The 21,714-nt window shown below is 41.1% G+C and overlaps 1 protein-coding gene across 7 annotated transcripts; it reads right to left on the bottom strand.

Moving 5' to 3' along the window:
* Positions 1-1,161: 1,161 nt before the first annotated feature.
* On the bottom strand, positions 1,162-20,653 carry LOC147611962 (serine carboxypeptidase 24-like). 7 transcript variants are annotated; one of them, XR_015263618.1, is made up of 11 exons: positions 20,401-20,507; positions 20,116-20,253; positions 13,148-13,255; positions 12,936-13,031; positions 6,112-6,204; positions 5,944-6,032; positions 3,441-3,713; positions 3,004-3,134; positions 2,436-2,531; positions 2,183-2,277; positions 1,162-1,691 (listed from the first exon to the last, which is right to left on the bottom strand). XR_015263618.1 is itself a non-coding variant. In XM_086783820.1 (11 exons), exons 1-11 carry the CDS (start codon positions 20,420-20,422, stop codon positions 1,539-1,541), a joined length of 1,335 nt encoding a protein of 444 aa, XP_086639946.1. In that variant the 5' UTR covers positions 20,423-20,543; the 3' UTR covers positions 1,162-1,538. The 7 variants fall into 7 exon arrangements, 4 of the variants coding, with proteins under 4 accessions (XP_086639946.1, XP_086639947.1, XP_086639944.1 ...); XM_086783820.1 differs by having other exon boundaries at positions 1,162-1,721; positions 2,183-2,288; positions 20,401-20,543; XM_086783821.1 differs by having other exon boundaries at positions 2,183-2,288.
* Between the last annotated feature and the right edge of the window lie 1,061 nt (positions 20,654-21,714).

Below are 21,714 nucleotides of genomic sequence, written 5' to 3'. Positions count from 1 at the left end.
TAGGTAAAAGTGTTGATACCTTTACTCTCATGGTCCTCTTAGACATCTTTTAAATGCCCTACATTGCCATAAAGTGCATAAATGACCACTTGAAAAAAAAAACAATTCTCTAGAAAATAATTCTTGTTTAATATTAGAACAACACCATTAAGATCCTCCTTGTTTTTTCTCTTCCAACACAATAATCCTCACATAGGGTACATGCACATCCCACTTGTTTTAGTACCATTGCTCAATGTGGATCTATTAAAAATCTAAAATACAAACATGCATGGAGTGTCATGAATTTGGATAGATATAGAAAATCATCCTGGCCCATGTGCCATCATACTTTCATATCAATGGTGTGTGAGTGCAACTCAATGGGTCATCAACACATTCCCCTACCTCTAGAAATTATCTACAACTATAATTATGCTCCAAAGTCATTAGAAGTGAAATGGTGTGAATGAATTTATTTTGTCCTCACATTTAGTATTTAAATGCCTTACGATGCAATACAATGATAAATATAAGCAACACCACACAAGTTAGCATGCTCGATAAGTCAACTTGTCATACTACCATTAGCAATCATATGGGTTATTGATAAGTGCCATTGATCAATCTAAACTTGGTTTTTGATTCTTTTTTTTTCTTTCCAAAAACACATAGAACTTATGTCAAGAAGTAGGAAAAGAGCTCCTCCTCCTTCCCTAAAAGAGGAATTTTCCTCTTGTATTCATAGGTGCTTCTTGTATTTACTGTTTTTACACGTTCTCCTTTTCATAGGTTCTTGAACATCACATATAATTAAAACCATACATCAACATACATTTAAGATGTAAAAGATGAGTGTCCCCCACAAGATCAATATAGAGAACATCGACATGGCTGATGGGTTGCAATGACTACTTAACTCTTTATTTTATGGTTGCTCGTGTTTTGCAAGGTTATCATCACTTAACATATTTGCATGTCACATTGAACCCTATCCTTAAACAAAAATCAAGATCTGAAGCATTTTGTACATTGGTGCCAATGCTTCCATGCTTAGAAAAAGCTTGTAGAGGTGCAACTTTTATTATATTGATATACTATTCTAATTCAAAAGAAGTGTTCCATTTCAAGCTTTATAAATTGATTCATATATACCTAGATGAATCCATGAACATGCCCAAATTCACCTAATAAGAATGTGCAATTTATAACCTCATGGTAGTCATCCACAAGACAATAAACCATCAACTCCATCATGCATAGTATGGACTGGATACTAGTACATCCCCACTAACGTCATCAATGCCCAATAGTGGGTGTAGAACTTGGTATCAATACATGCTCCCACACACACCCCACGTGCACGCGCACACACACATAAGAGCATACATTCATACAAAGGTCTACGTACTGAGTTTCTGTCAGAGCTCCGGAGATACAAGGCAGACTCGGCCATAAAGAAGCCTAGCACTAAGCATCATAACAAATAGAAAGAATTATTCACATGCACATGAGACATGCTGACCAATGTGATATAGAGCATTGGCTTTATAGAAGTGTTATTTTCTTGGCAAAAGTGGAGCATCACCACTTGCCAAATAGGACTTAATCAATACAAACGCTCTTTCAGGTTGAGTGTAGGGAACTTCATGTCCTGCATTCCTTATTGTCACCAAGGAAAGCCCATCATAGGCTTGGCAACGGCCCCCAACCTGCCATTGTGATGATAGAAAAATGATGCACTGTAAAGGATAAAAAGACTTTGTGTTTGCGAGCGCGCACGCGCGTGTGTGTGTTGCATCCATTCTCTCTCTCTCTCTCTCTCAAATTTTTGTGTGTGTGTGGGTGTGGGTGTGTGTATGTGTGTGTTGCACATGCCTGTGAGAGCATGCTTGTGTTGGGGAAGGGGCATGCTGGCCAGAAGAATTCCAGGGTTACATATGCTAGGTGGGATCCAACAGGCTGCATGGGAATGAAGAGTGAGGGTTTAGGGAAAATCAGTAACCGGCATTTGTTCATATGGGCGGCTGCTGGGAGCAATTGGATAAATATGTTTACATGCCTAGATATATTGTATGTATATATGCATATACATGCAAATATTTACATTTATGCACATATATTCTATATGTGCAATTGGGTATGTTTGCATGTCTATCTATAATCAAAGAGTTGCAGCTAGTAAAGAGATTTGATTACTTACTTGGCCATCAACATACCATGCAAACCACTTTTCTTTCTTCTTAAGATACAGATGCTCAACACTATATCTAGTTCCTGTTACCGGTACCACGGCATCTACATCCCCACTGCACACAAAATTACAGAGGGCGGCATTTGCAAGAGCACAGTGAACCAGACATTTATGGCTAACATAGTGATATGACTGTAAAACAATCATTAGCTGGCAAAACTTAATGGTCCTGTGTCATCCAAGAGGATGAGAAGCCACTGACCTGAAGAGCCATATCTTAAAGCCAGCTGATATGAGCTCCTTATACACTGGAAGCATAGAAAACGCTGAATCTTGCCAGTTGTTGTTAAGGACAGTGCTGTACATACAGAAGGGGTACCTCTCATCAATCGAGACACACGATCTTTACAAAAGAAACTCCCTGGAGAGATATTAGATATCTTTTAAGATATGAAGAATAAATAACTCCATGAGGGGTCAACTCCATGAGTGGTGACTTTTAGGGGATGAGTAAAGTAACCTCCATGGCATCTTTCATAATCCCATTAAAAACCAGGTTAGTTGGCATATATATGTGAGAGGTGTAAGCATAAATCAGACATGAGCTTGGGTCTGGATCTAATCTAGCTTGGTGACTAACTGCTTTCCATATTCTCAGGGGTTTCACTGATCAAAAACCTATATATCATGTGTGGTAAAAGGATGTCTACAAAAACCTCTTGTGAATCTTGGCTCTCTTTTCAAACAAACAAAAAAATCCCTTTTTCTTTACAAATTTCCAACTTAGAAATAGACTGAGTGAAAGTAGATAAATTCAGTTAAGAGAGTACCTGCATGCAGTCCAATTATATGAGATCCCTGTTGTATTTGCATGAAGAGCTTTTTGTACATCTGGGTGGTTGAAATAGATTTCAGCATAATTCTCAGAACACGGATCATATCCAGCCATACGGCGTCTTGACTGAAACAGGTTGACTAATATCAGATTGATGACACACACGTACATACATACACATGCACATACACACAAAAATACAAACGTATGATGACGAGATGTCAAGGCTTAGAAAGCATGCGTGCGTGCGCGCGCGCACGCGCACACACACACATACACACATGATATGATGACAAGAGATGCCAAGGCTTAGAAAGCATGCACAAACACACATACACATATGAATGACAATATATAAAGTTGAGGGTGACGGGATAGCTTTAAACTTCTCAAACAAAAACTAATCAGACGAGTGTCTGAATGGTTGTTTACAGGATTAGTCTTTGATCTTGTGGCTGCAAGTCTTCGGCTCTGGACGTTGGTTTTGCAAACGGGAGTGTAGATGCTGTATGGGTCGATGTCTCCAAAATCAATAGTGAATGCGTCTTCTACGAGACGATTACACAACACTGACACATTTTCCTTGTGAAAGTCACAAGCCGCAAGAATGGCACGGTATGAGGTATCTGATATCAATGCATGATCCCACCAATACTCAATAAGCCCCACATTATCGTAGTAATCATCCATCACTCCATTTCCCACCTGCAGAAAGCACAGTTAGTTACATGTGTCAGTAGTTTAACGCACATCATTCAGGACTCCAAATCTGATCATCAGCTCTCACCAACCAAAAACATCAGAAAACAGATTCTGCACCCACGCGCTACTTATTAATCTCATCCCATTCACTAATAGACAAACTCTCTTGAGATTCACAATCCCATGTATATGTCTGGCTGTCAAGTGCATGGTTCCAAAACAACATCCAACTGCTACGTCCAAAGTCAAGCAAAAAGCTAAGATTTGGGTAGATTCATCACAGACACCCTCCACATTTGCTCAAAAACTTTGAGACAGTCTAGTGCATCTTGTTCATTAATCTCTAAACTTGTTGAGCTTTTGACCTCACATGTTTCCAAGGTTCTCTGAGAGCAATGAATGTTATCCCTATCCTCACACCTCAACCCATTTTCTGCAAAATCTAGCATTTTTGGAGAGGTTCTGGAAGGGAATGTCGATCTAGCACTTGACAGATCTTAACAAAACTTGAGGCACATGAGGAAGAATAAATATAAGTCTTGGTTGAGAGTGTAGGATTCATCCATTACATCACTGTAGGTTAGAACGCATATGGACAGCAGAAAGAGAACCTCTCACAAAAAAATCCATACTTCGCCATACTTAAGCATCTTCCCCTCAGGTTGGGCATAGAGAGAGTACAAAGATAAGACTATGATTCGATCCAATGAGGTGACAGCCTAAGTGGTGAAGGTTTTTCCTTAGGACTAGGAGGTCTTGGGTTCAAAACCCCACAAGGTACTTCCCTATATATGGGTGGTGAAAAATTGAGGATCTTGGGCATAAGGCTAGTATTTATACACTTTTAAAAAGTGCCCAAAACTTCATTTATAGTGTTTAGTAATTTATTACTGAGGTTTACGGTTGACAGGTCCACACTTAATTGAAAAGAGGTGTGGGCATGAGTTGCTAAAAGTGGTGGTTCTAGGCTGCTTTCGGTATTTCTGACCTAGGCGCATAGTGCACAAAGCTGGTGGTGCTACATGGCCGGGCCCAGAGCGTCGCTTGTTCCCGAATTCTGTTCAACACGTGTTTTGGGCTGTAAAACACAAGGCCTCACTCGTGTGAGAATCTGGCACCACAAGCTTGTTGTTTTGGAGTAGTCGTACTACATGAGTTGTTGGGTGTATTCCAGGAGATGAGATTGCTGGGCTCCGGAAGAAGATATAGCCAGGCGTCAACTCACTACTGGAATAGTGGAACACGGGCTGAAAACAGGGCGGAGCTACTCTTATGCGGAGCGGAAGTACCTGTGAAAGATATTTGAATAGGGCGGAGGTAGCTGTGTATACTCTTGATTGCCAGGAGTATCTATTGGCCTAGTGATTTGTGAACACGGGAATTCTTTGTTTGCTTTGTATTCATTTGGATGTACTTGGAGCAATCGCGTGTAGGCCGGTGGTGAATCCTAGGCACCCATGATCAGCAGACCCATGAATCCTAGGCATCCATGATCAGCCGAGTCTATATCGACACATACACCCTGTTCGGAATCTGCTTACTTCTATTCTAGTAATGGAAATCTAGCACTGGGTGCCCATGAAGCTTGTATAATCAACTTGAACAGAAGAGAATCGGGTTCAAAAGTGTTGAAATTCCTATCTTCTCTAACAGGTATGCAGCTTCTAAGCCCTAATTTCAGCAATTAGCAATTTAACAAAGATTTGTATAAACAAGGGAAAAACCTAGAAACATCACAGGGCTATCTTCTTCTGTCCACCCAACCATAGCATGGTCTCTACACAGTTGCGTATGACTGTCTCTTGAGGCCTCAATTAGTATTTCCTTCAATCGTGGCTTCCTTCACATGCTAGGCCACACCCCCTTGCCTAACACTTGCCATGTGGCCATATTTTACTCCGAGGCTTAACCCCCCCTTGGGTCTTTCATAGCTAAAATCCTATTCAATTAATGCCTTTAAGCATTCTCTAAGCCTCCTGTCTTCACATTGGCCACCTCAAATGCTAGTTAAGCTCTCTAGACTCCCAAATTGCGCATAATTTCAAGGTATTACACGTATAACTAAGCCATATCACAGGCAAAATCAGACTCATAAGTTCTATTACATGTATAATAATTAAGGATAAAAAGAGATTAAACCAAAAATAATGATTGTTTTTTCAACAAGTACTCTTATTTCACAACCTTAAACAAATCCTTCCTTTTTTTTCATAAGGACCACTTGCATACATACCATGAGACCCTTGAGATTGATGTATGGGTCCTTCACTCCCTTCACATTACGTTCGTACACCAATTTTGCGAGCTGCGGTATATAATGTCCTATTTTGGAAGACCAATAAAAAATCAATACTTTTGTAGCAAGCTCTCACGATTTAACAAATTTTTAGATTGCCCTTACCTGCATAGCTTTCTCCCATGATGTAAAACACCCTGCCCTTGTATTGTGGAAATCTCTCAAACCATTTTACTACAAAGGTGTGAGCATCTTCAGCTGCACCCAAAGCAGATAAAAGAATCAAATTAAAATCGATTAGGTGGGAGGAAAAGGGATTTAAAGTGCACGTTTTTTGATTGCTGCTTTGATACTACCTTTTCGTGTTCGACACAGGCTGTAGGCATGATGTTTACAAGTCCAAAATTTCATATGAAACCAGCAGCAGAGGCAAAACAAATGATGGGATATGCACCTCTTGCATGCTTGGAGAGGCAATGCCTTCACATGCATTTCCAGCAGGTTCAAATAAAATCCCTCCTCATTGAAGTGGTTTCACTTACATACAGAGGATCAGCAGTTTTGGAAACACAACAAAGAGCATGCAACAGCTCCCATGGTAGGCTGTCTTCATCCATGCATTTAGCTTTGCAAGGGGTAGGCAATTGTTTGTATGCCAGATCACCCAGATGGATGCCAACATAGGTCCTCTCCATATACGTAATCACTATTCCAGTATCAAGGGCAGCTACATGCAGTTCACAGCCAATAACTATATCGAGTTATACATCCATAGGGCATAAAAGCAGCATGGCTATACAAACAGTTGGTCCAGTGTGGTTTTTCTGCAAATGTGGCAGGGGGTTGAGTTCAAGCAAGCTGTGGCTGTGGGTACAGGTGCTAGAAATCCTTCAGGGTGGGCCTTGTGTGTATCAGGCTGTGGAAGAGTTGAAGACAAGTTTGGGGCTTCATCGTCAGCAAAGCAACACCTACATCAGGCAAGCAGGAAATCCATATCGAAGATGACATTTGGCAGATATCCATTTGTAAGACATAGATACAGCTAGAAACCCTACCCTCGAGGCTTACACACACATGCACTCCCACCCACTCACCACACACACACACATACAAAGGCGCATGTAAAACACACACATACAAAGGCGCACATGCAATCACTCATATACAAACCTCATTGACTATAGCCCAACAGGAGCGCCCATGCCCCTCTTAACATGAGGAACCGGTTTCAAATGTACCCTAGTGGCATCTAAAATTAACTGCCCGAAAGAGAGAGAAAGAAAGAAAGATTTTAGCCCAGCAGTAGCGCCCATACCTCTCTAACAAGAGATGTTGGGTTTGAATGTACCCTAGTGGTATCTATCCGAAAGAGAAGAAAGGCGAAAGTTTTTATTAAAGTCTACAAAAGACCAATGGGTCTATGAGATCAACATGAACATGGAAACAAAAAGTACTAAAAATGAAATGAAAAGACCCGTCTACTATGCGGCATGTACATGGTACTGGAAATCCCAGAGCAAAATAGACAGAGATACTTGAGGAATGTTAATCAAGCATAGAGCTATGATGGCGTCTCCTGCCCATGGAGTGGCCTCTCCATGGTGGCAGAGTATGTCTTAGATCTACAGCTAATGGGCGGGAGGCCTGTTTCCCCGAATACAGGGGCATCTAGCTCTCAGCGGGATCGCCCTCTCACTAAAATTCATCCTAGAGTTTCGTGGTGAGCTCTAGTGGAGACACCCAGGTGAGGGGAAGGTGGTCCATCTGAAGGCCATGTTTGTCAATTTTAATCAAACCAGCTAACCACCCATGAATACCTAGACAAGCTCTGCCCCTCTCGGGTAAGCTGCATGGAGGACCCAAGAGCCAAGCAGTGAGACGATCTATTGCCAGTGAATATACATGCTGTATGTAAGTGATGGTCTGAAAGAGTGCATCTATGACGAGAGGGGATGCTCCAAACTCAGCTAAGATGATCTCATGCAGCATTGATGGCTTACTCCAGATCATATGTGAGAGCGTCATCACCTGCAGTCCCTGTACTCTGCCAATCATCCACTCCGTGATCTGATCCCCAAAAAGGGGCACTGTACATCGCTGTGGGGCATACCAAAGTGTCGAGCAAAGAACACTTGGTGCGAGGCTCCTAGAAGTGGGCCTAGAAACACTGCCTTTCCAGGCGTGCTAGGGAGATGTATCCTTTCACAAGGTATGCGTAGAAGGTCTCGCCTGTGAAGACCGCTATGAGGTAGACATAAGATGAGACAATCTCCATCTGGGGTCCTCTATAGAGAAAGGACTCACTTGGTATAGAGACCATGACCTTGGATTTGCCGAGGTTGACCATGAGATCTCTCGCGTCAAAAAATCTCGGCAATGCATCAAGATGTTTGGAAATAAGGACTATGTCATCTGCATGCAGCAAGATGGGCACCACCATTTGAGAGAGAGAAAGAAAGAAAGAAAGAAAGAAAGTTATATCAACGTCTACAGAAGACCCCAAGGGCCTATGAGACCAAAAGTAATACAATGGTACCATGGATATACTGAGCCATGGAAAACTGAAAGAAAAAGTAAAATGAAAACATCTGAAAGTATATGTGATCAACAGATGATCCTTTGTAGAGTGAGATATGCTGTGATAAGCTAATGCGACGATACCCACCTCAGCCAGAACCGATCTGATGGTGGAGTGAATGTCAGGCCTCTGTGATTTGAGCATGTCATGTTGGCGGAGAACCTCACGAATTTGTCTCTGTGTGGTGGGAGGGTCCTGATGCTCTCGGTCGGGGACGTATGGCTCGCAGAATGGATCGAGCTCTCTCGCTAAGAACTCCTCTAGGGCATGGGGCTGGAGCATGGGTACGGGTGGTGGGCTCTAATGTCGTAGTAGAGGAACTGTTGTGGGCAGTGGATTTCAATATGGATGTATGTACCACAAAGAAATCTATGATGGTTCTCTGTAAGGTGTCCTGTCGGGGCCGATGCTGTCTCTCAGCATGCAATCTCAACACTACATCCCTGTGTTGTCTGAGCTCCATCAAATACATGCCCAAACACCTCTGATCCTCAAACTGTGTCTCCCGTGTGAGTGGTCCGAATCCCTCTCGGAAGAGAGAGTGGAATCTCCCCCGTATCTCATAGAAAGCTGGGCAACTGAACATATAATGGGCCTCATTCTCTACTGCTCCTGTGATGCATACTGTGCATGCCCTCTCCTCATGTGGGATATTCTCAGCTCTACCAGTCTCTACTCTGAGGTGGTGGGAGGATACCCTAAGCTGGCCGATCGTGATACACATAGCATGTGACATGTGTATCTGTATATATCCTGGGATCTCAAAGAATCCATCCTCAGAGACTCTCAAGAAGTGATCTCTGTAGAACTCACACTTCGCACCAATCTCTAACGGAGACACCCATGTCTAGTGTATGTGTAGCCCGAGTATATCTAACCAGATGATCTAGTTGATCTCCTATCGTGAGAGATCAAGGTAGGGGAAATCCAGGCTATACTGAAACGGGGGTAGATGGTCCATCTGTGCATGAAACCACTCGACTACCTTAGAGTACCATGCATGTGTCGGTAATGGTGGTGGCCGTGTCGTTGAGGAGGAGGGCAGTCCAACTCGTCTCAATCGCTCCCTCTCCCTCTTGCAGTATAATTGCATAGAGGACTCTAGTGCTAGTCGTGGGAGGCAATCTCTGTCAAGCGTGTATACATGCTGAATATAAGTGACAGTTTGAAAAAGGGCATCTGTAACCAGTGGGGCCACGCCAAACTCTACATGTAGAATGTCATGTGGTACAGATGGCTTACTCCTGATCACGCGTGACAACATCATCACTTGTAGCCACTCTATGCTCCTCCAATGATCCTTCCCTAGGCCTGGCCCCCAAAAGGCTGCACCATACATAGCCGCTGGTCGTACTAGAGTATCAAAGAGCCAGCAGTTAGTGCGAGGTTCTTGGAAATGTTCCTAGAAGCACTCTCTCTCCATACTTACGGGCTAGGGAGGCATGCCCCCTCGCAAGTCCGTCAGTGGCAGCTGCGGTCATGCAGAACAAAGGGCTTGTAAAAGTGACTCCTAGATACACATACTATTGCACAATCTCCACTAGGGCATCTTTGTATATGAAAGAAAATTGTGAGGCGATTTCATAAGATGTGTTGAAGACCACCATAACCTTGTTGCCCAAATTGACCGTAAGGTCTCTCTCCATGCAAAATCTATCCAATGCATTTAAGTGTTTCTGTAAACCCTTGGCTGAATCTGAGATCAAGACAATGTCATCAGCATATAGCAATATGGGCACTATTGTCTGAGCCAATGGTGAACCTCTACCTCCGAAACTATCCACAAATACTGCGATCTCATCAATGTATAGGCCAAAGAGTGTAGGTGAGAGTGGGTAGCCCTGCTTAACCCCAATAGTGCTACATATATCTCTCGAGGTCCCACCGGGTGCACTTACTCGGCTGAGTACTGCCTCATATAGTGCCATCACGCCCCATATCATCTCATGTGAGAACTGGAGCTCCTGCAAGCATTCTATCGGACGGGATTAAGAGACAGAGTCAAAGGCTTTGTGGAAATCCACAAAGCAACAATACACACGTCTCTTTGAGGACCTCGCCTCCTCTATGATAGCCCATAAAGTAAACATGTGGTCCAGCGTGAAGAAGTTCCTCCTGAAGCCTGCCTGGCCTGATGCTCTGTTTCCCATCCACTCTACCATAGACCTCATCATGTCCTCTAGTACCGCCCCATTGTGTGACCAATCATGATAGTCCTGTAGTTACCTCGGTCCGTGGGGTCTCCTGCTTCGTGGATGGGGACAATGGTGTTGGTAGTCCAGGAGGGTGGGAAGCCTTCATAGAGTGCTCTGTTAAAAAGACTGGCAAGAATGGGAGCCAATACATGGTGCCTATGGGCAAAATGTCCTCGCGTAGATCCTCATGATATTTTGCTCTCCCATTATGTAGCTTTTTAAGAGCCCTAGTGACATTGGAGGAATCAAAGAGATAAGATGATGTAGGCCAAGGGTTGTGTGACATTTGTGGTATAGGTTGGTCTGGCACATCATGCAGCTGTCCTGCATAGGATTCCCAAAGGTTAGGATCTATGATAGGTGTAGGTGCCCTTTTTTCTTCAAGAATGCGCCAAGCTTTTAAGTTGTCCTCACTCAAAAAGAGTTGGTATAACTCTTGTTCTTGTATGGCGAGAAATGCCCGTTTCTTTCGGCGAGTGTGTGTACGAAAGATGCATTGCATCTTATGTGCTGAAATCAGCCCATGTTCCCTCTCGCGTAAGAGGCGAAGCTTGGTGGTTTTGCACTCTTCATCGTACCATCCATTCTGGGGTTGGGATCCCACTGGCAAACTTGCTATGGAGCATGTGGTGTAGGGGAAGCTGCCGTGGGCAGAGTCATGGATGATGGAGGAGAGCTGGGATGTAATGGTGGAGATAGGGAGGGATAAGTCGAGAGCTGAAATGTGGCGGGAGAGGTGGTCCTCATAGATGTGGTCAAGATCATGATGGAAATGAATCCGGGTGAAGGTGGTGGCAAGGGGTGTGGATGTGGGCGGTAAGGTGGGGCATGAGATCATGAAAGAAAGTAATGTGTGGTCAGCTAGTAGGGGGGGGATGAGGGATGGTGAAATCTAGGATGTGTGGTATAAGAGCGGGAGACCCCATGAGATAATCCACCGTACTAGTGCCTCCCCCATGCGGAATAGATGTAAGGTTGTCCAACTACGGCCATCTGTACAACCCATTATATATAACCAGCTCATGCATAGCCCCCATCTCCAAGAAATACCTACCATATGGTGTTGCATTCCCCATATCCTGGTTGGCCCTGTGGAGGCCCATCTCAGCCAAGTCAATTTCTGACAACATAATGGCATTTCCCTGGAAGTCATATGTTTGCACTTGTTCCCCTTTTGTCCGTGCATTAAAGTCTCCTAATAGGAGGACCTCTCCTTGTTGGGAGAACTCTGCAACGTCTACAAATAATGGTGCATATGGAGTCTCCCCTTTCCCTGTCAACCTGCATGCATATTCTGATTTCTTTGGTGGGAAGTAGCATACTACAATATGTATCACTCTCAAGCCAAGCCTAGCTAATCACATGCACATAAAGCGAGCCTCCTCATCGTGTCTAACCATTGTGAGCATGCCTCTCAAATGAGACCAAACAAGGATGCCACTCCTCCCGAGCCACGCACCCCCCCCCCCAGTGGTGCGTGTTTGTCCTTTGAAAGCTGACTCCCATGTGTAACCCTCCACTTTGGGTAGCCCTCTCTCAGGGCTTTGATGTGTTTCTATGTGTCTGACCATAGAGTTCCATTGCAATTCCATACTCCCATCCTCAATGCATCTTGTGGTCTCATAGGTCCCGCACCGTTATGTGGGCCGTTTATCCGGGATGATGACTCAGTCACCACGATAAACGGCCCATTTTCCTGCCTTGCGAGCTTCCATAATGTGAACTATCCCGGCTTTCCTGTGTTCCACTTGAAGGAGGGTGAGGTCATCTCTAAGATATATTTTGGTGGTTAGGAGGGTGGCCCTCTTTTTCAAGAAAGCCAAATGGGACTCCATATCTTTGAAGCTTCTATTATTGTTATTATTAGTTAACCTCCACACAAACAACGGAACCTATCCAAGCACCTCTATGAAAACGCTTGCATCAGCGGCGCACACAAAATAGCTACCAAATGCCACCACATCCAGAAAAAGAAATGGCAGGCCTGTAGTGTTTCCTACCCTCGGTAGGTGCATGAAGGGTAATGCAAAAGAAGGTGCCCAATTGAAAATAACTAGTGGAATCTAAAATGCCCAAAAAAAAAAAAAAAAAACGCGCGCGCGTGTGTGTGTGTGTGTGTGTGTGTGTGTGTGTGTGTGAGAGAGAGAGAGAGAGAGAGAGAAAGAGAGAGAGACACACACACACAGACACACAGAAAAAATAGGTTGGAGAAAAACCGGTTCGCTGATCGCCAGATGTTTTGAGGTCCGAAGAAGTGTTTGTGTACGAGAATCCAACACCAGCAGGAGACTCCAAGAAGAGAAGATTAGCAACTGCAAGCATATAATTAAATGCATAATTGCTCGAAACTGTCTAATTACAGATGAGTTGTAACGGGAAACATCGCTCAGAAAATGCAAAAGAAAAGTTGGGTACTCAATAACGATACCTCTGTTCCAGGAATAATTGCTTCTGAAAAGGCCGCTTGCATTTGGGAAAATCCTGAATGGGCCAATCTCCTCCATGGCTCCATATGCAATGGATGAGCAGCCAGGACCTGCATTAAAATAATATTGGCCATTTGGGCACAGCAAAAGTTTACGAAAAACAACCAGCAAGAGCGAAATAGATAAGGTTATAAAACGCAGTAAGCTCTAGCCTCTGAGGGAAGGAGGAGGACGAGGAAGAGTGTAGGAATTTTCATGTTTTTTTGTCATTTAAGAATATTTATTTTGATATTTTGAAGATTTGGTTTTGTCTTTGATTTTGTACTCACCCTCCTTTTCTTTGGTTTTTGTTTTTGGATGGTGTATGTTGGAACCGGAGTGATATACACTTAATTTAACAAAGTATAGTATGGTCTTTTACATGGATGTAATAAATGATGCTCTCCATGTAATAAATGATGCTCTAGATTCCTCTGAGCCATTTATAAGAGTATAGATAATCAAGTTTATGGCTGGATAGTAGGCCTTCTGCAATCTTGGTTTTTTAGTTCTTTTTCACTCAATGCTCCTTTGTCAACTCATTTCAATCTGGCCATTCATCTTCTGTTCCTCTTTCTTCATCGAAAAGCTCATAACTTTCCATGTAAAATTGGACTACTTTTTGCATTACATTTATTTTGTTATAAATGGAATGATGAGAAGCTGTCTTTTTCTCACTTGCAACGAAGTAAACTTATCTTTGATAGATGCATTGAGTGGAGGTTAATGTGTTTGTCTTAATGAAGTAAATTTGATAGCAATTTGTTCCAAAGTTAGCTCCAACGGCAATGGTAACTCAACTACTCATCAATCTCAGCATGCCCCATGAACCATGTCCTTTGTCCTAAAACAACATTTTCCTTAGGAATTTCCATGAAAAAGGGGTAAATCACATCCTAATATTTTTGATAATCTCCTTCTCCCAGGATCGTGGATGGGGAGTCTCTAGTGTCCATCTCCCCCATCTACACAAGTTTTATGGGGGCTCCTCACTCATATATATAAAGATCTTAATTTTTTTTGTAGTTGCCAAGGTTTGAACCCTCTACTATGACTTTTGTTCTTTGACAAGTGAAGGTTCACCATAGGAGTTGCTTCTTTTCTTTGGGATTGATCTGAAGTGAGCGAGTGAAGATTTTAGCTTAGATCTTTCATCTTCTCATCAGTGATATAGCCCTTACTTATGGTGCTTACAAGTGCATATGTTTACAACGATATTTTGGTATGCCTTTGTAAAAGGTAGGGCTCACTATTGAAGGTGTTGTATTTTTTGGTCTTACTAATGTTACATTCTCATTTTTTACCGGTCAAAGGCCTTTTGGTCAACAAAGCTATTTTTTATTGATCTAGCCACGTATGGAGAATTGCAATGGGACTTTATGGTCCGATCAGGTGGCTTTGCCCAGACTTGAAAGGGGGGCTATCACCGATATTCTCTTTCGAGAAGCCTATGCATAATAGCTTTATGATCTCCCATTTCAACTCACACCTCATATGTCACACATCCCACGCCCCACATCATCTATCCTTTTCAACACTGTCAATGTCAAAAGGGCACTATTAAAGATGCATATAGGTACAGTGAAAGATCATATATTAGCCCCCATTCTCATAGGAAATCTTTAATATCTTTAATGGAGCCCTTTTTGTGAAGTCTTCCCTAGCTCACAAACCATCAACTATTGTGGCCTAACAAGAGCAGCAAGACCACTCACTGGACACTTTTGCTTATGTACCTAGTTTTGCATAGTTTTGGGTTCAATATTCATCATGGATACAATGTACTACCTTTTTGGTCTTTTCCATGGTTCAATATTCATCATGAATAAAATTGTACTAACTTTTGATCTTATAGACTATATGTGGATTTTTTTAAATTGTGTAACTAATTCCTAGTTGATGAGAGGACTGGGGCCCCACATGCCCTTTTACAAACACCACACCCCACACACACCCGCATGCAACATTACAAGGTAGCATCATTCGGTGTAGCCAGCAGGGTTTGAGCCCATAGACTATATGGGTTTTTTGAAGACATTAATATATATTTCATTTCCACCTCCTGCCCCCCCCCATACACACACTCAAATGTGCACATGCACACACACAAACATGCACATGCACATGTGCGCGCGCGCACGCACACACACACACACACACACACACACACACGAGACTCTTATTAAAAATCCTTCATGTTTTTCCTTCTACTCTATTTCCCCACTCCTCTCTCTCGTTTACTTTTTCATTTCCTTCTCTCTTGCTCTTATAATATAGAATTTTTTCTCTTGTTCTTGTTTAACTCTTGAATACATTTACATTTGCACACTCACACATGCACGCACATATAATGTTTAGTATAAAAAGAAGTATATTTTTGTGCAAACTATATTATAGGGGAGAGAGAGAGAGAGAGAGAGAGAGAGAGAGAGAGAGAGAGAGAGAGAGTGAGTGAATACTAAACATTTCTTTGTAATACTTGAGTCTTGTTGGCCGTCACTTGAGAGGTACTCATAACTATTATATATAGTTTAGCTCTTAAAAAAGTTTTTTGGTAATAACTAGAATCTTTGTATTGATATTTCTTAATATAACAAAATAATAATAATTTTGACTTTTGTTTGCAAGATTACATAAGTCAGCATTGAATTATATAGGTTGTGTGTGTGTGTTCACATATATGTATATGTGAACACACGCACACATATATGCATATATGTATATGTATATATATATATATATATCATAAGCAAACCCCCTATAAGAGAGAGAGAGAGAGAGAGAGAGAGAGAGAGAGAGAGAGAGAGAGAGAGAGAGAAAAGGGGAACCAAAAAATAAACTTACAAAATGTTTAATTTTCTAAGAATACCTAGTTTTCCCTACAAAATGGTTAAGATACTAGTAAGGCATCATGCTTACAAACGGCAAGGCAAGAAAATCAACCGCTCAAACTATATCCTCACTTAATTATCTTTTTGTTACACTATATATCTCTTTTTCCATTACTTAAGCTAGAGCTATAACATTGCTAATCTTCTTGTTACATTATATATCTCTTTTTCCATTACATTAAATATAAAAGAAAAATTGCAAGGCAAAAAAAAAAACTAACTAATACTATGTTGATTTGTATATGATCACCATTTATCACCCCCACAACCCAAATTCAAGAATTCCACTCTCTTTTTCATCAAACCTCATGTGAGCACTTGATATATGCAAACATCCTTTGACATAATTTCAAATGTGAATTGCACACTCTATAATGTAATTTCTTTTGTGTTCATAGCTCTTACATATTTACACACAAAAAGCTCTATAGGGTTAAATCCATGCATATATTTTGTGATCTCACTATCAAAATAAGAACTAGTTTATCTTTCAAACGTCCACAAGTTATAGATTCATCTAAACACAAGATATCATCATTTGACTTCAAGGCACCACCATTTTGACTTCATCCATAATTTTAATTTCAAGGCACCACTATTTTGACCTCAACCATCATTTTATTTTGAAGACACAATCAGTTTGACTTTAATCCTCCGTATCGACATTTTTTTGTGATATTTCATTGAGTGTTTTCCATTTTGGCATGGTATACTCTATCTGGCCACACTAAAGTACACAAGTGTTGCTATCTGGTATACTCTATCTGGTATACTCTATCTAGTATACTCTATCTGGCCACACTAAAGTACACAAGTGTTGCTAATTATTATTTTTTCTTAATATTTGATATAATAAAAATTACAAGAGCAAGATAAATAGGATTATGAAACAACTTTATGATAATCATTTTAAAACATATACAATGGCCAAAGAGGTTGACAACTAACTTTAGTGGAGGACTAGAAATGTGGTTTAAAAGCATAATTATGAGAGATTTAAAAAAATTACCTTGTTGTAGCTCTCAACTTGATATTCTATATGATGTGTCCTTGATCATGCACTTGCGTACATGGTGGTAAGAACTAACCAAGATTAAATCTTTTTTGCAATTCAAGGAGATTCTAATGAAGACCTTAGTAATATTTCCAAGGGAGAAACCAACCAACCACTTTGTTTTTGAGATTAGCAATACAAAGAAAAAATATATGAAGGGATTACAATTTTGATCAAACTAAGCATAAGTCATGGCTTACCTCTTGTTTGTTAGTTGTGATTTTTGGCAACTTGCAGTATGTGGATAAGAAAACCTCCTTGCATATAGGTTCACATAATTGAATTAAATGTAATTTTATTATTCAAAGCCCATCAAGCCCTTAACATGTTCTGCTCAAGTAGAAACTTCACACATTCATGCTTGTGAATTTCTTGGCCCACTAGCTAACGACTAAGCAACATTTGTAAGTGTTGATTCTACAAGTACATTAAAACCTTTATCATTGAGAAATCACCAACTATCAATTTTAAGTTGCCGCATTCCCATCTAGAGCTGCTACACTATCTCTTTGTGTTGTATTTCAGAGGTAGCTTATTCAAAAAATAAATATTCTCAAATTGTGATGGTTGGCCTGACCTTTAATGATTGTTGTCATAGAGACAACAGCACCTTCATATATTTTGTAACAACATTTTCTGCTATCCTTTAAATCGGGCCCTCTTTACCTTAGTAAAATTTGATCATGCTCTTATTAATATAGTTAAGCTCCTTAACAAAAGTACCTTAGCCCCAAAAAGGGTTCCTCAAAGGTCCATTTAAAAATGACCCACATTAGTAGAGGTCCTTGAAAGCATATTACTAGAGGTTCTGAAAGCATAAATGCCCCACATTATTAGAGGTTCTTGAAGGCATAAATGCCCCACATTGAATCTCTTAATGTTTCATAAATAATATAATGCTCCTAGTTATTAATTGTTGATACAAACAAATTCCTTTAAATGATACACATAAAGATTTAAAGTAATACCAAACAATTTAAAGTTTTAAAGTCAATTTTTCATTTGTAAACTTTTCATTTATTTTTTAACTTCACATTTTCAAGTTTTTAAAGGTTAAATCATTATCCCCACACTCCCCCTTTTCCTACAACCCCACCCTCCTTCAAGGTTAAGTTTTTAAAGGTTAAATCATTCTCCCCACCCTCCTCCTTCTCTCATCGCAACCCCACCCTCCTTCAAGATTTTTAAAGGTCAAATCCATCTGTCCACCCTCCTCCTATCGCAACCCCACCCTCCTCTCCCCATGTACTTACTCTACCACCCTCCTCTCGCCGCCAGGCTCCTCATACATACACCTCCTCCTACCTATACGCTATAACACACACACACACACACATATATATATATATAGAGAGAGAGGTAATAGTTTGTTGAGAGAGAGACCTATCTACCAAACATGAGCCACTACGAGCCGGTGTGTGTGTGTGTGTGTGTGTGTGTGAGAGAGAGAGAGAGAGAGAGAGAGAGAGAGAGAGAGAGAGAGAGGCCTCCCTTGCAAGCTCTTGCCTTGCTCTGAAGGTGGCCAACCCCTAGCACCTTGGCCTTACATACACACACACACACACACACACACACACACACACACACACATATAGAGAGAGAGAGAGACCTATCTACCAAACATGAGCCACTACAAGCCGGTGTGTGTGTGTGTGTGTGTGTGTGTGTGTGAGAGAGAGAGAGAGAGAGAGAGAGAGAGAGGCCTCCCTTGCAAGCTCTTGCCTTGCTCTGAAGGTGGCCGACCCCTAGCACCTTGGCCTTACATACATACATACACACACACACACACACACACACACACACACACACACACACATATAGAGACCTATCTGCCAAACATGAGCCACTACGAGCCGATGTGTGTGTGTGTGTGTGTGTGTGTGTGAGAGAGAGAGAGAGAGAGAGAGAGAGAGAGAGAGAGAGAGAGAGAGGCCTCCCTTGCAAGCTCTTGCCTTGCTCTGAAGGTGGCCAACCCCTAGCACCTTGGCCTTACACACACACACACACACACACACACACACACACACATAGAGAGAGAGACCTATCTGCCAAACATGAGCCACTACGAGCCGGTGTGTGTGTGTGTGTGTGTGTGTGTGAGAGAGAGAGAGAGAGAGAGAGAGAGAGAGAGAGGCCTCTCTTGCAAGCCCTTGCCTTTCTCTCAAGGCGGCCAACCCCTAGCACTTTGGCCTTTTTGCAATAAGCTCATTCATAAATAATAAAATCCTATAGATCATTCATTTCCAATTTGAGTTCCAAAAAATAATGTTATTAAAACCTTAGCAAAAGATTTAGGTGTCCTATTTGCTAGAACTTTTTTGCCAATATTGTTAGGATTCTTCCCTTTACCATATAGTAAGGTGTTAATTATTAACCCAATTGCTATCTTGGCAATAATTAATGTCTAATACTAAGCACCATCAAAGGTGAGAGAAATCTTCCACCGCCTACCTACATCACATGCAAAATTGATAGGAGGGAGGCATTCAAGCAAGAAATCAATGATTTCTAGTTTGGAAAAGAAAGGTTTTAAAAAAAAGGACGACAGAAAACCTTTGGGGATGCCTACCTACATCACATGCAAAATTGATAGGAGGGAGGAATTCAAGCAAGAAATCAAGGATTTCTAGTTTCGAAAAGAAAGGTTTTTAAAAAAAGGACGACAGAAAACCTTTGGGGACACCTTTGGGGACTTATTCCAGTGCAAACCTATTAAGGCATTGACAAGGTTGGTTATGAATAGCAAATCAATCATTTTTTCAATTGGTCAATTAATTGTTGTTTAACTTGACGTTATATTGATTAATTAGAGGTTAGAAATCTCTTATGATTATTGCCTAGTTAGCAAGCCTAATTAGCAATGATAATGCATTAGTCATTTTTAAAAGAATTTTGAACATCTTTATAGAAAGTGTATGTAATACTAATGATCATAAGATATAAGAATTAAACCAAAACGGCTAAGAAAGTGGATTAAAGCGCTAACCTCCATTTAGCCACAAGATTAAGGGCTTGGATTCAGGTTGACTGTCTGCCTCTGTGAGCCAGTAGAAGAGGGCCCGTCCGGAGCTCTCATTAACTGTAATGTAGCCTGCATATTGCTTGAAATCCACATCCGGCTGGCCTGGAAGGAGATTGATTAAGTCATAATTCTGCTGTGTTTGCCACTCATTATCACTAATCTGCTGCTCGTGATTAGGTAGATCATCTCTCTGGAAAGACAGTGATAGGAGATTAGCTAAACTAGATACAAACAGCATCAAATACCAACCCATCTTGCCGGCAGCAAGCATTGTGAAGGAGATTAATATTAATTAGAGAGTAATTAGTTTGTGATTAATCATAATTTGAAGATCTTAACATATCATGTGGTAGAGTAGCATTTGATGCCATGGGTTGAGTTTTTTATATAATGGGAATAATACAAAATGATAATATGCTCTAAAAATAAATAAAAAATATTAGTAATTGAGCTGTCCAATAATTATAGAAAGGACAAATTAGGCAAAAGAGCAACATCCATCGTGCATATTTATTAAGTAGGCTTTAATATACCTCATCTACCGTTATTTATTTATTTTTGGTATTTTGCACTTTTTCTTCTCTCCACACACCAACTAGGGTTGTGAGGCCAAAAAGGTCAAAAAAAGGGGTTGAAATTACTTATAGGATGCCCTTGTTCCATCAGTCTCTCTCTCTCTCTCTCTTGAAATTACTTATAGCATGCAACTGGGTGCCCTTGTTCCATCAGTCAATCTCTCTCTCTCTCTCTCTCTCTCTCTCTCTCTCACACACACACACACACACACACACACACACACACACAAAGAGAAGAGTCTATCTCTTGCTTGTAAGATGAGCCCCATCTCTGTCCCTATCTTTCTATAATGTGCCCCACAATTGTTTCCATGTCTTTCTCTCTGATGAGCTGGTGATGGCCTGCACAAGTTGAATAATGTAGGATGAACAAGCCATTGCTCGTCTTAGGGAGGAAAGATGATAGCAGCTTTGTGGCAGTGTAGAAGGAGGAGGAGTGGGGAGGATGACCAACACATGCAACATGGCATGTAGATGGAAAGTTAGTAAAGGTTTAGACACCTTATACTAATTAATCCATGGCATCAACACCTGGTTGTACCCATCATAGTTTTGTCAATATGTATTCATCTTAGTTTTGTCAATATGTTAGATATATGAGTTTGAAATGTTCAAAAAAAGCCCCTAGTTATTTAATATGTACCCAGCATAGTTTTGTTAATTTGTACCCATCATATGTTAGTTACAATAATTTGAAAATTGAAAGAACAAATCAATCATTAAGGGTTAAGATTTCCTTGGACGACTAAGGCTTACCTTTGGACAAGGAATTGAGCAACACGAAGACAACTACCTTTCTTATGCAAAAGGTTTAACGACAATTTTTTCTTTGCTTTTCCTGCTAGTTCCTTGCCACATGCAAATGCTCCACAATAATAATCAAGGGAAAGAATCAAATCTCATATGTGCGAGATTATCCACCACCAAGTCCCCATAGTTCTAATTCAACAAATGGGTAGAGGCTAATTTGTAATCTCTTACCATCTTG

The sequence above is a fragment of the Cibotium barometz genome, chromosome 46 (assembly GCF_041138505.1).
Source record: "Cibotium barometz isolate CiBa-2024 chromosome 46, ASM4113850v1, whole genome shotgun sequence".
Taxonomy (NCBI): Eukaryota; Viridiplantae; Streptophyta; class Polypodiopsida; order Cyatheales; family Cibotiaceae; genus Cibotium; species Cibotium barometz.
Note: the sequence above shows the minus strand (reverse complement) of the source record. Positions and strands in the feature narration are given on the sequence as shown.

Excerpts from the sequence above, each read along its gene's own strand:
- LOC147611962 (XM_086783818.1), bottom strand. The coding sequence starts at position 20,422 with ATGCTTGCTGCCGGCAAGATGGGTTGGTATTTGATGCTGTTTGTATCT. Across the intron at positions 6,205-12,935 it reads ATCTGGCGATCAGCGAACCG|CTGAAGATGCTCACACCTTT; the intron begins GTTTTTCTCCAA and ends CTTTGGGTGCAG. Across the intron at positions 1,722-2,182 it reads CATGGTATGTTGATGGCCAA|TGCATCATTTTTCTATCATC; the intron begins GTAAGTAATCAA and ends TATCCTTTACAG.